The sequence below is a fragment of the Ambystoma mexicanum genome, chromosome 6p (genome assembly GCF_040938575.1).
Source record: "Ambystoma mexicanum isolate Mex_15411 chromosome 6p, UKY_AmexF1_1, whole genome shotgun sequence".
Taxonomy (NCBI): domain Eukaryota; kingdom Metazoa; phylum Chordata; class Amphibia; order Caudata; family Ambystomatidae; genus Ambystoma; species Ambystoma mexicanum.
This window is the reverse complement of record NC_090935.1, coordinates 331,050,191-331,062,267: the sequence shown is the minus strand read 5'-3', so window position 1 is coordinate 331,062,267 and position 12,077 is coordinate 331,050,191. Positions and strand designations below refer to the sequence as shown.

The window sequence follows — 12,077 nt, the reverse complement described above, 5'->3', positions numbered from 1 at the left end:
TGGAGAATGCCTTGGTTAACCCACTTGGTATATGTGTCGGCATGGGACAGTCACATCGAGACCATTGACTACTAGAATGACAGCCCTGCAAAACCGGGATGAGAGGGAGGCGGAAGAGAGGGAAATGGCTGGGGGGCAGAGAGAGGAGGAAGGATCTGGGGGACAGCGAGAGGGTGAGAGAAAAGGGGAAGGGGTGGGGAGAGATAGTGGGTGGGGGCTGGGAAGAGAGAGGGGAAAAAGGGGAAAGGGAGACAGAGGAGAAGGGTATAGAGGAAGGGAGAGGAGAAAGGGTGAAAGTAGTGAAACTTAAGATCATTTGGGTGCTGCAGGCAAAGAGGTATAAATTGAATGTGGGGAAATATTTTCCAAGATAGAAGGTATAAAGGGTACAGGGTTAAGAAGAGGGGTCAGAAAGCGGTCAGAGAGCAGAGTCTTGTGGAACACAGACAAGAAGAGGGATATATTTGAAAATGTCTGTATAGAAAAATCAATTGAGGACCGAATCTTGGAAGTCTGCGAAGGTCAAAGAATAGGTGGTTAGTTGTCAATGTTAAATGCAGAGGAGGGTTCCAGAAGGATAATCATGAAGGAGAGTTTTAGGTGGTGGGCTGTGGTATGGTGGTTGGATTTGTGGGTAAAGTGCGTTTCTGTGAAGGGGCGGGAAAAAGATACTGTGTGTTAAGGAGAATTGTCAGTGTCTGTGCTAATCCCTTCAACCTGAGAGACCCCCAGCACTTTTACTGGACTTTTTTAAATTTTAAACTCCTGAGTAAGTGTAACATTTTGCCACTCGCTCATACTTTTTCTTTGTCTGGGATTTTTATTTCTACTGTTTTATGGAGTCTGGTAAACTCCATATGTTCAATACAGGCATCCGTGTTTTGCTTTGTGACACCCAGCACCCTATGTGCAGTATTACTGAAAAAACCCTTGGACTTTTATGTTTAAATGAATTTACTTGTGAGAACTACAGTTCATAAGAATAGTAAGATAAAAAGGTATCTTACATGTGTTTATCTTTTGTGAGTTCAGCACACACCAGCCTATGTGAGGAGCTGGGGGGTTACATTGCAACTCCTTCTCCCACTCCTCATGTAACTTTTTGTTACAACTGACTAACTTAAATGGCTGGTAGCAGTGGTTACTTTTTACTACCTTTTGTGAAGGTTACTAACAGGCTGATTTCTCAGCTGCAGTACAACACCCACGGGTGACCATTTTCTCAAAATGGGCCCCCAGTGTCTGTTCCTTCTCGGCTTTTCTTCCATCTTTTAGAGTAGATCGAGTCCTTTGTGTGTTTTGCCTTTGGAGGGCTTCAACCCTGAAGCCTGCCCAGGCTCCAGTGTGTCTGGGAAGGCAGGAAGTGAGGGAGGACCCGAAACATCACTGCCCTTTGTCTTTAGGTATGCCTGGCTGAAACTAGTTCTAACTGGACAGCTGGCTGTCCTGGAGGAAAGCCAACCACCAGATGATTGACAGCTCGAAGAGTGTGAATGACTGTGGTCCAGCATAAAAGACGAGGATTTTGGGACCACGGGCAGAGTTGACCATTGCAACAAGGAATCCGAAGCAGAAGACGAGCAGAGACGCCAGCAACACCTTCCTGGACCGCGAAAGCACCGGTGAAGCCTTACAGCTGTACTGACCAGTTTTTACATCAACAGGGAAGACCCGCCAAGGCGACCTCCTCCCTTAGGTTGATGGGACCAACTAGCCTCAAGACCTTCATTTTGGGCCATCCCGATTTGATGCGACTTTTCCCAAGTTGCAGAATCCCAATATCCGGGGTACCTGGACCATTATGCAATGCATCGTCTCCCGAAGATCGGATTCGGTTGAATGTTTGCAGGCATCCGTTTGGACCGCCAGAGGCGGGAATAAGTCCCCTCACAGGAGATCTGGACAGAGTAATCAAAGAGAATCCAACCAGCAATATTTGTTTCTTCTTGGTGCTAAGAAAAAGGTGCCAAAACCACAAAGCGCTGCTGGAGTGAGCCGAATCCATTGCTGCCGGTCCCTTCTCCCGAGTGCTGCCGCAGAAGCCTGCCAAAGGTCCCCCTTTTCGTCACCACGGCCAAGGAGCAGGAATCAGGATGGATCTGCAACTTTGCACCTGGAAGGTAGCCAGCTACAAATTCTTCTTCACTTTCAAGGTACTGTGGGGCTTGGGTTTCCATTACCATGTGTCATTTCCGGTGCTTCCTGGCTTGGGAAGTGCCGATTTCTTCAACTGAGAGTTGACCTCAACTCCTTAGTGCAGGCCTTGCAGCTTGTGCACTATCAGGTAGGCTCCCCTTAAGCTCCTGTGTTTCTTCAAGAACCACTGACTGGCTAACTAACTTTTCCACTGAAGATCTTCATCAGAACAGGAACTGTCCATTTGACTGTCCTGGTTTCCCCAAGGTCCATCTTCTCGATCCCATTGGCTTTGCCAGTGCTGGTTCCTCCATAGGATTTAATTGTGAACACTTTTATTGCTAGGAAACAGACTACCTATATCCCTCTGGGAGGGTATACTTGTTATTACCAGTTGCTATTTATGTTCTGCCTAACTTTGAAACTTTCCCTCCCATCTCAATTTTGCAAAGGTGATATAAGTGCTGATGCAGATTTTAATGGACGTCACTGTGTGCTGGATATGTAAAGCACAGAAAAAAAAGGTTACTTACCTGCATTATTGTTTCATATAATAATAGATTCCATTTCACATTGCATGTTATTAGTAGTTGCTGCATTTTAGATTAGTTAGTGTGCCTTGTGTATATATAAATATAGTTTAATATAACACTTGAGTATTTACTTGGATATCTGTGTGAACCGATTTCATTGCACTGCTCTACAGCCCACATAACTCATTCATAAAAGAAGCCTGGCTGCTCAGCCACGCTACCACCGACTTGTGTAGTACAAGCCTATATTAAGAGTTCGGTCCATAATACCAAGAGATACGTCTTATAAAGTCCCACACCAGTTTGACTTTAGAAAAACGTACCCAACACTGTGATCATTGGCTTCCATGTAACGCGAGATTCTACTGAACATTTTGTAGTGTGTGGGGCAAAGAAACCAGGCTACTGTTGGTGAGACAATTGTGGTCAGCAAAGGGTTTTTGAGGATAGGTAGAGCAGCAGTGATTCTGAATAAGGTGGGGAAAATCCTAGAGGAGAGGCAGAGGTTAAAGAATGCAGAGTGGTAGAGCATGCGATTGTCATATGTTCTTGAAGTGCGCCAAGAGGTCCACTAGCACACAAGATGGGCTGGCTTTGCAGATGATAGTATATCGTTCTGTGACTGAGATAGAAGGAAGGATCTGGAACATGGGAGAGGTTGGTGAGGAGAATGAGTATGTGGTGGAGAGGAGAATAGTGAGGGTGTCACTGATATTTTAGAAGAGACGTTAAAGAAAAGTTGTTATAGGGAGGAAGAGGGAAGGTGAACGTGGCAAAGCATGGTCTGATGGATGGACAGGTGTTTTCAGAGGTGGGAAACAGAGGGAGGAGATGAGGTTGGCAAAGTAGCAATTTTTTATCAGTGTCAAAGGAAGATGTAAGTTTAAGAAAGGGCTTTTGTAAGCACGGAGAAGAGGTGGGAGGCAGGAATTATACCAGTAGTACAGGTGGCAATGCATGTCCGTCTGTATATGAAGATTCACTGCAGTGATACAGGGAACGTGGATAGGGATGGATAGGTTATAGCAGGGGACATAAATTCAAGTTGCATGCTACTTGCCATCCAAAAGAAAAGTCACTCACAACCTCAATTCCATGCATATACACAGCACACGATTTCTTACTAGCCAAATTGCACCCTGGGTTACAGCATGGAAAGATGGGCTTCAAGTCCCACAAAGCAATACCTCTCCAGTTTCTTTAACTCCATAAACATTCAAGATGACATATGCCTACATGAGCAATACTGGCAAGCATTCAACGTGTGCAATATAAATAAGAAATCAAAATCCTTTTATTGACTGGTACCCTAAACCAGATATTGCTGTTCTCCCACACATTACATGAATATGAACTTTAGGTTGGATGAACAATCATTGCTGGCAACCTCGGACATCGAAAGGCTAGTATGCAATAAAAAACCGCCACAAGACCCCTGAGGGTGGGCTACTCTAACAAGATTCTCACACCAAAAACCAGGAAAGCACGCGCGGGGGGGCGCCAGTTTTTCTACACTGGCCGCTACCCATTGGCACGTACTCCCTACTCATCTAAGCATGATCGAGTCCCATCAAGCATTCTGCAAAGCCATTAAAACTAAGCTCTTTGTATGAAAGGTAAATATATATGTGCACATACCTGTATAACTGCCTTACTGTTATCTTACGTATGCCTGTAACACTGATCATACGTGTACCTCATTGAGTCTGTATTTGCAACTAAGAGAACTATGGTTTCCCCTTTAACATGCGAATCAAAACTTCTTACAAATTCTTGTAACAGCGCCTCGATGCCTCCGGGCTGCAAGTGTGCTTCACAAATGCAAATAATTAAATAAATATACAAAACATGGTAGAAAATTAAATGTGGTTTTAGTTTTTCTGAGTGGCTGAGAAGTCACAAAAGGCCATAAATTGGGCAACAGGCGTTATCCAAAAGATAATGACCCCTCCTAAGGTCTAATCGGCTATTAGCACATACTGGTAATGGCAATATAGGTTTTGGAGTGGTTGTAAAGTAGAACATGTTCAATAAGCAGTCAAATAAATAAACTGTGTTAGTAAATTAAATGTGTTTTTATTTGCTAATATTTTTTAAAAAACAAGGGTATAAGTCAAGCATTTTAATTTCTTTAGTGGTAAACCGGCTGTTGTAATGGCAAACAAAAACGCTCCCAGAGAGGGAGTGTTTTGTTAAACCAAACACCTGGAAGTTGCATTGCCCTTTCCCAGTCTGCTTTTGAAGTCAGAATGTTCAGAATGCAGTCAATACCAGTAGCTATTGACTTCACTCTCAACATTTGAAAGAGTGTTAGGTAAGATTTTCATAATTATGATAAATCTTCCTGACCTGTGTGAGCTCCAGAATGTTCTGCTGGACTTGGTGAGTATTTTTCCTGGGCGAGTGGGAATATTTTCCCCACTCACCCTTTATTTTACTCTTTTATGTGTGACCTATTTATGTCTCTCCATAGTGTATGGATGGATTTATAGTTCCCTATAACATATGGGCTCACTGCATTTTACTATTGCAGTACACAGCTCCCTAGCCTCCCTCTAGCCACGTGGGGATCCCGGGGGTCGCCCTGTTTCCCCAGCTCACAGCAATGTCTCTCTTACCCACCATCAATGCAGTCTGTATCATTAAGCATAGCTCCTTGTGAGAAGTCTGCGTCTCCTCATATATGCAGCAACCAGAACCTTGGACAATCTGGCACCAATGCCACCCCACCCCCATCGTTTCCCAGACTGTCCCCCAAAAACGCTGTAGACTAGGGCATGAGCACATGGTGTGGAAAAATGTGCCTACCTCCTCTCCACACCTCAAACAATCGGGGTCTGTCGCTCTCCCAATCTTGTGGAACCTGGCCCTGGTGAAGTATATGAATTGTGCATAATCTTAAACTGAACCAGCCTTAGCATGCTAGAACCCCGGCGTCCCTTCCTGAACCAAGCACCCCCACCCAGTCCCCCTCAATGTTTCCAGATACCTCTCCCATTGTTCCTTCAGCTTGCTCAGGGGGGAGGCTGAGAAGTTATTAATCACCTGGTATAGTGCCATGACCACCTTCCCAGGAAGACTCCCATCCAAGAGATTAACCTCCAGCAGACAGCATTTGGGAGGTCCCACTCATCCCTGCCCTTGCAACTCATGGCGTGGTGAAACACTCGTTCTTGCATAACCCTTCAGAAGCTTGTAAGCAGCAAAAGGGGACTAGACATTGGTGTTCTATAATGTATTTCATTTGTAACACCCCCGCTGCGTCCCAGGTATGGTATTACATTTTCCCACTTTGGGGAGGTCCCAAGTAAATTAGTATGTCGTCGGCATAAAGAGAGACCTGGTCCTCACTCTCTGCCGACCATCAAAATCCTCTGATCTAGTGGTTCCCCCCGAATCCTGGCAGCGAAGGGCTCCAGCGCCATCAGAAACAGTAGGGTGGAGAGAGAGAGAGAGAGAGAGAGAGCACCACTGGCTTGTGCCCCTCTGTAGCGGGAATTCCAAGGAGAGCACCCAGTTCACTCGGACTCTCGCCATGGCACCCAGTTTCACTCAGCTCTGAAAGTTCGGGGCAAAGCCCATCTAGTTTAACACTGCCCATAGAAAAACCCCACCGAACAGAGTAGGTGGTCTTTTCTGAGTCTAAATCCACCAGAACGTGAGGCATTTCAAACAAGTCTACCATTCTCAGGTCATTCTGAGCCCTACAGATGTTAATTTGTGTGGCCCTTCCCAGTAAAATGCCACATTGGTCGCTATGGATCAGCTTACCCAGTACCCCGCCCCCAACCCCTAGGAGCCTGATGGCCAGTTTCTTAGCCAGGATTTTCGATTCCCTGTTTAGCAGGGAGATGGGTCTGTATGCCTCACAGCTGTCTGGGGGCTTCCCTGGTATCAGGTAATATTATCCCCATAAATAATGTTGCCATACATACAGTCGCTGGGAAATGTCATAGGCAACATTATTTATGGGGACAATATATGGGGTGAATGGAAGCAGGGATTGCGGGGGTGTCCTGTGCTCCCCTTAAAAAAATATGAGTGTTGTGGGGGTGCCCCCTGCAGGTTCCATATGGTAATATCACCACCAAGAAACGGCGCCATTCTTGTATACCGAGATTTTTGCAGGGAATATGATCACATGGAACTGCTTCCCTTTCTTATGGATTACTACTATTGAGACCTGGCGCAGGTCTGCTGGCAGGTCTGCTGGCAGATTATCTTGGAAAATCCCTCCCATGGTCTCCCACACTTTCCAACTAGCCGTCTTCCAGAATTCTACGGGAAAACCGTTGAGTCCCAGGGTCTTGCCCATTTGCAATCTGGATTGCTCTGTTTCTAGTGCCCATTTCTCTGCCTCCCCAAACAAGGGCAAGTTTATCTTCTCTAAATAGGCCGCCATCTCCTCCTACTCTTTCCCTCCCAGTACATGGTCTGGTAGTACCTTGCGAAGGCCTCTGCTATGTCCACCGTCTGAGTTAGGATACCTCCCGCCTCATCCTGGTTTTCTCTGACCCACCGGCTTCCTTCGTCCCTCCTCTCCAGCCAGGCCAACATCCTTCCACATTTGTAATATTCTGGCTTTCCTATCCCAGAAGGCCACCCTGGTCTCGTCCCTCGCCAACGTGCGAGTCAAAGGGGGCTCTTGAGCATGGTCCTTCTGCTCTCCTCCATAGGATGCTCCACATGGGGCCTTTGCCGACTCCTCCTCCCGTTCCACCATCTGGAGCCTCCTGAGCCGCTTATGGTGTCCCACCACCACTGATACCTCTCCCCTGCATCACCACCTTGTAGGTCTCCCACAGCACCAGTGGACTATTCACCGAACCCTTGTTGAATGAATAACACTCTTCGGACGCCTGGGCAATCCTTTCCACTATCTCAGGGTTCCGTAGATGATAGGCATAACGAGGGGGGAATGATCCGACACGTCCACTTGGCAAAACGGTGGCCTTGGTGACCCAGTCTATGTTTGTATGTTTGTGGCTGGCATCAGGAAGTAGTCTATTCTAGATAAGGAATGATGTGCCTTCAGTAGGAGGAGAACCCCCTTGTCATCGGGTGGAGCTCCCGCCAGATGTCCCGTAGTCCCAACGTGTCAGTGAGGGTGTGAAGCCTTGTGTTGTGCCTACCCGCCCCCCCCCCACCCTATCCGTGAAGGACGACCTGCCCCCCTCTCAGGAGAGACTGTATCACTAAAGTCGCCTCCACACCATCGCATGTTCTCCCGCATGGGCTGCCAACAGGGACTGTATGCATGTGTATGTGTCTGCCTGGAGGGAAGGAAGGGCATATATCAAGATCAAGCACACCGTCTCTCCCTGTAGTGAGCCTGTGACCATCAGGAATGTACTACCCTTATCCTGCATCACATTTTCCACGACCAAGGGCAGGGATTTCCTCACCAAGATTGTGACCCCTCTGGAACCCCATGAGCACCCCAAGTTCCACCACTGCAATTTTTGCCTGACGCCGGAAAACGCAGTTCGACTCCTACAGGTGTGTTTCTTAGGTCTGTTTTGTGGGCGTTGAGGAAGTTGGAAGCAAGCCCGTTTTGACTTTCAAGTAGCCTGCTAACATTTCAGGATAGGCAAGTCAAGTGGGAAGCCTTTGCCCCCCCCCCTCCCAACGGCCCGACTGTTAAGTCACCCATATCCTGGCATTCCTGGAAGATGGCCATCGGTAGGTCTAAACTCCACATATTGGCACTCATACGTAGCATTCTCTGGCTGTACCTTAACTCCCCAACAATTCCCCCCCACAAACTATTCCCACTGCTTCCCCTCCCACCACCCACCCTATGCTTCCCCCAACATGAAGCATTGTTCAGCCCCCCTGAAACAAAAGCGTAACCAAAACTCACGTTCAAGAGTCCCCATGGGTGCACGTCAAAGATGGATGTGCAATGGCACGATGCTCCTGCTCTGCTCTGGCAGGAACCAGAACTTTTGTTAACCGAGCCAGGGCAAACTCCCCCAGCCCTCCACTTCTTCTAGCCACATTGTTTGCATGTCGATCATTCCGGCTGGGGTGGCCTTATTCTATGGGAGTCTCCTTCCCCCTCCGACGTTTTCCATTGGCGGGTTGGCCTCCTCTGTCCAGGCAGTTCCATGTCGGTCAGGTTGGTAAAGAAAAGTGTCACCTTGGGTCCCCCTACTCTCAGAGTGGCAGGGAAATGCATGCCGTATTTGTAATCCGCAAGGCACAACCTTCTCTTCACTGTGAATGACTGTCTCGCCTTCTAGACGGCTCTTGTAAAGTCAGGGAACGCTAGCACTTTCACACCATTCACCTGGATAAGAACAGTCTTCCGAGCGGCCTGGAGAATGTTGTCCTGGTCCCTGTAGTTAAGGAGCCTGGCAATTACTTGTCTAGGTTATGCGCCCGGTGGGCCCCCTCTGCTAGTGATCTGGTGGGCTTGTTCCACTGAAAACAAGCCCACTGAAAAGAAAGTGCGATAGTCTGTACGGGTCCATCGATTCCTTCAGCCAGCCCTACAGGTATAGGTCCATGGAGGGTCTTTTGCTCCTCTCGGGGAGGCCCACGATGCAAATATTTTGACGGGCCGTCCCTCCGCCTCCTCCACCCTCAACTCCAGGCTTGCGGTTCTGTTCTTGAGCTCTGTTATATCTTTTTTAACCAGGCCCATTTCAGGGATGCTTTGCTCGGCTTGCCCCATCCACAACAACATGTGGAAATCTTGCCTCAGGAGAGTAATAGCTTCCCCTATCCTGTCAACTTTCTGCTCCAGTGCCACTTTTGATTCACAGATAGCCCGGATGATGTCCTGGGATGAGGGGAATGGTTTTCCTTGGTTCTGTGCAGTAGTTTTGCTTCCTCTGCTCAATATGTCATAGCTCCCATGGGGGTGACTGTGTAGTGTCCATCTTTGCCTGCCGATTGGATTTCTTGGTTTTCTCTTTGGCCATGCCTGCTAGCGTCTACTATTAATGCATACCATGCAATCTTAAGGCTTCCCAGATGTCCCCGACTTTGGCCCCGTGCCACTCCTGTGTCAAGTCTTTCCTCATTCACCACAAGTCCTGGTTGATCCACTTGCGTTGGTTCCAATGTGTCTGGCACCGCACCTCGTAAGGGCCTCTGGCCCGATGTCCCCCTGTGTGTGGTACTGATGGGGGTTTGCGCTGTGCCGCTCCAGTTACTGGACAGCCCCAGCCCAGTTTGAGTGCTCCAGGGGGTGGGCCCTCCACCATGATGTGGGTCTGGCAGGGGCAGTATTCGCCCGCTTGCAAATTCCAGGGGATTAGGGGGTGTTAATCACTAGCTATCACCTCCCCCTTCCGCTTCACAAATGTGCTCCAGAGCAGGTCCAAGCTTGCCCAGTCTTGTGCCGCCAGGTTTGATGGAAACAGAATGCCACTTGGTGGGTGTCGGATGTGAAGGACCTAGTTTTAGTACAGCCGAGATTTGCTTGAAAGGAGCCGATCATGAGGGATTCTGGAACAATAACTACTGTGGAGATGCACAGAATCATAAAATCTACTATTTTGCAGGCTGTGATGAGGTTGTGCAGCACCAGGAACTTAGTCTGAAGTATCCCTGGATTACTACTTAAAAAGGTGTAGCCCCAGGGAAACGTCTGTTCCATGGCATCTGCAGAGGTCAGTCAGCAGTGGGATGAGATTGAGATATCAATGGTAAGGAGGTGATTTCAAAGCATCACCACATAGTTCCCTCTGCAAACAACTCATTCTGCCATCAATCCAAATAACAAAAAGGTAGTGCTCCTACTCAGAAAACTAAAATCACTGCATATGTTTAAGCTCTGAAGCAGCAAAGGGCATAGAATACAGGCACAAAGAAATAATAGCATGCACCTTCGTAGATTCAATAAATAAAGAGATACAATTATTTTCCATTTTCTAATACCAGATGCTGCCTCTATATATTAAAACACACAAAGTCAACTAATCCTTGTGCACAAGAAGCAAGCTGAACATTTATGAGCACTTACGGCTTGCGCTTCTTCATCGTCAAATTTAAGCAGTTCTAAGGTGCAGTCAGCCTCAAGAGGACGATCTAGGTCCCACACCACTTTGTTCACTCTAGAAATAACTGTGTTGTCTGCCAAACCTTGACTGCAAAAGGAAAAAGTGTCAAAGGGAAAAATAGGAGAAATGTCTTAGTTACACAGAATGCAGGCTACAAAACTACTTAAATAAAGATGTCTGTCTCAACTTGAAAGATGCCGTACAAAGAATGTTCACTAAATGTGTACTACTGACTCCATGCACTTCTAAACACACTTTCACCAATTGATGCATAAATCTAAGGACATCCAACATCTACTTTGAATTTACAATTTCTTACGTTCAGATATTATTTAACACTATTAATTCAAATTGTCTGTTTGCCAACATTATTTATAACAAATAGAACTACCATTCCAGGACAACATTTCAATGGTGGGGTTCTCATGTGCAGGATGACCAACACATAGTGCATAGTGCATAGTCTGTGCACAATAAGCACTTGTTGGAATTCAGTTGTAATGCAAACTGACTTCATAGATTTGCAAGCCAACTACCAATGAAGCAAATTTAACAGACCTAGCAAATTTTTTAAATCCCACTTGACCTGTAGGTCAGGTAACCTACTTGACCTAAGAGAAATGGAATCTATATGATCACTGCGCCGATGCAAATGTCAACGCCAATTATGGCGCGGCGCAGTGATCAAATACATCACTTTACCCACGTCCCCAACTCTGCACAACCCTACCCGACCACCTCACCCCACTTACCTTCACAGCGAGACACTTCTGTGTGCGCAGCCGATTCTGCGATATCCCTGCAGCGTCGGCTCCTCCCACTTGCGTGGGTCAGAGCCGACGATGCAGGTGCTTTTCTTTTAAAAACCTTTGTTCTGCTTGGGGGCAGTAATGGGAGTTGGTATTTTGTGTGCCCCCAAAGTCGCAGTGACAGCGGGGGCGCACAAATGAGGGCGACTATGAGATATTTCCGAGAAATGTACTTGACCCATGGTGACACGTGACATTTTTAGCAGGGCTTTCTGTAAACAGGTGCAGATCAACATAGGTCCACTTCATGATTGATGCACTGCTGTCATACAGAGACCAGCCAGGCACAGTGAAACTTTATTTGACATTTACAGCAAATAAAGTTTGTTTGCAAGAAATGTCAAATACAGATTTCAAACATCCCAGAACTTCATTAAACTCCGATAGGTCGAGTACCATGCAAATGGTTCTCAACTTTCATAGAAAACAAATAGACTATGTGAGTGGTTGTTATGGTATTAATTTAGCATGGACATAGGTCTGAGAAGCAACAAGGCACTTTTCAGAGGTATACATGTCACAATATATTATACAGCACAAGCAAGTCAGGGATCTCTTCACAAGCAAGTGAGGGATCTCTTTCCCCT

The 12,077-nt window shown here is 46.9% G+C and overlaps 1 protein-coding gene across 1 annotated transcript in view; it reads right to left on the bottom strand.

Moving 5' to 3' along the window:
- Positions 1 to 12,077, bottom strand: part of TARS1 (threonyl-tRNA synthetase 1) — a 202,602-nt gene that overhangs the window by 149,323 nt on the left and 41,202 nt on the right. The window contains exon 4 of the mRNA XM_069627089.1: positions 10,645 to 10,768. Within this exon, the coding sequence (XP_069483190.1) occupies positions 10,645 to 10,768 (124 nt within the window). The remainder of the gene's footprint in view (positions 1 to 10,644; positions 10,769 to 12,077) is intronic.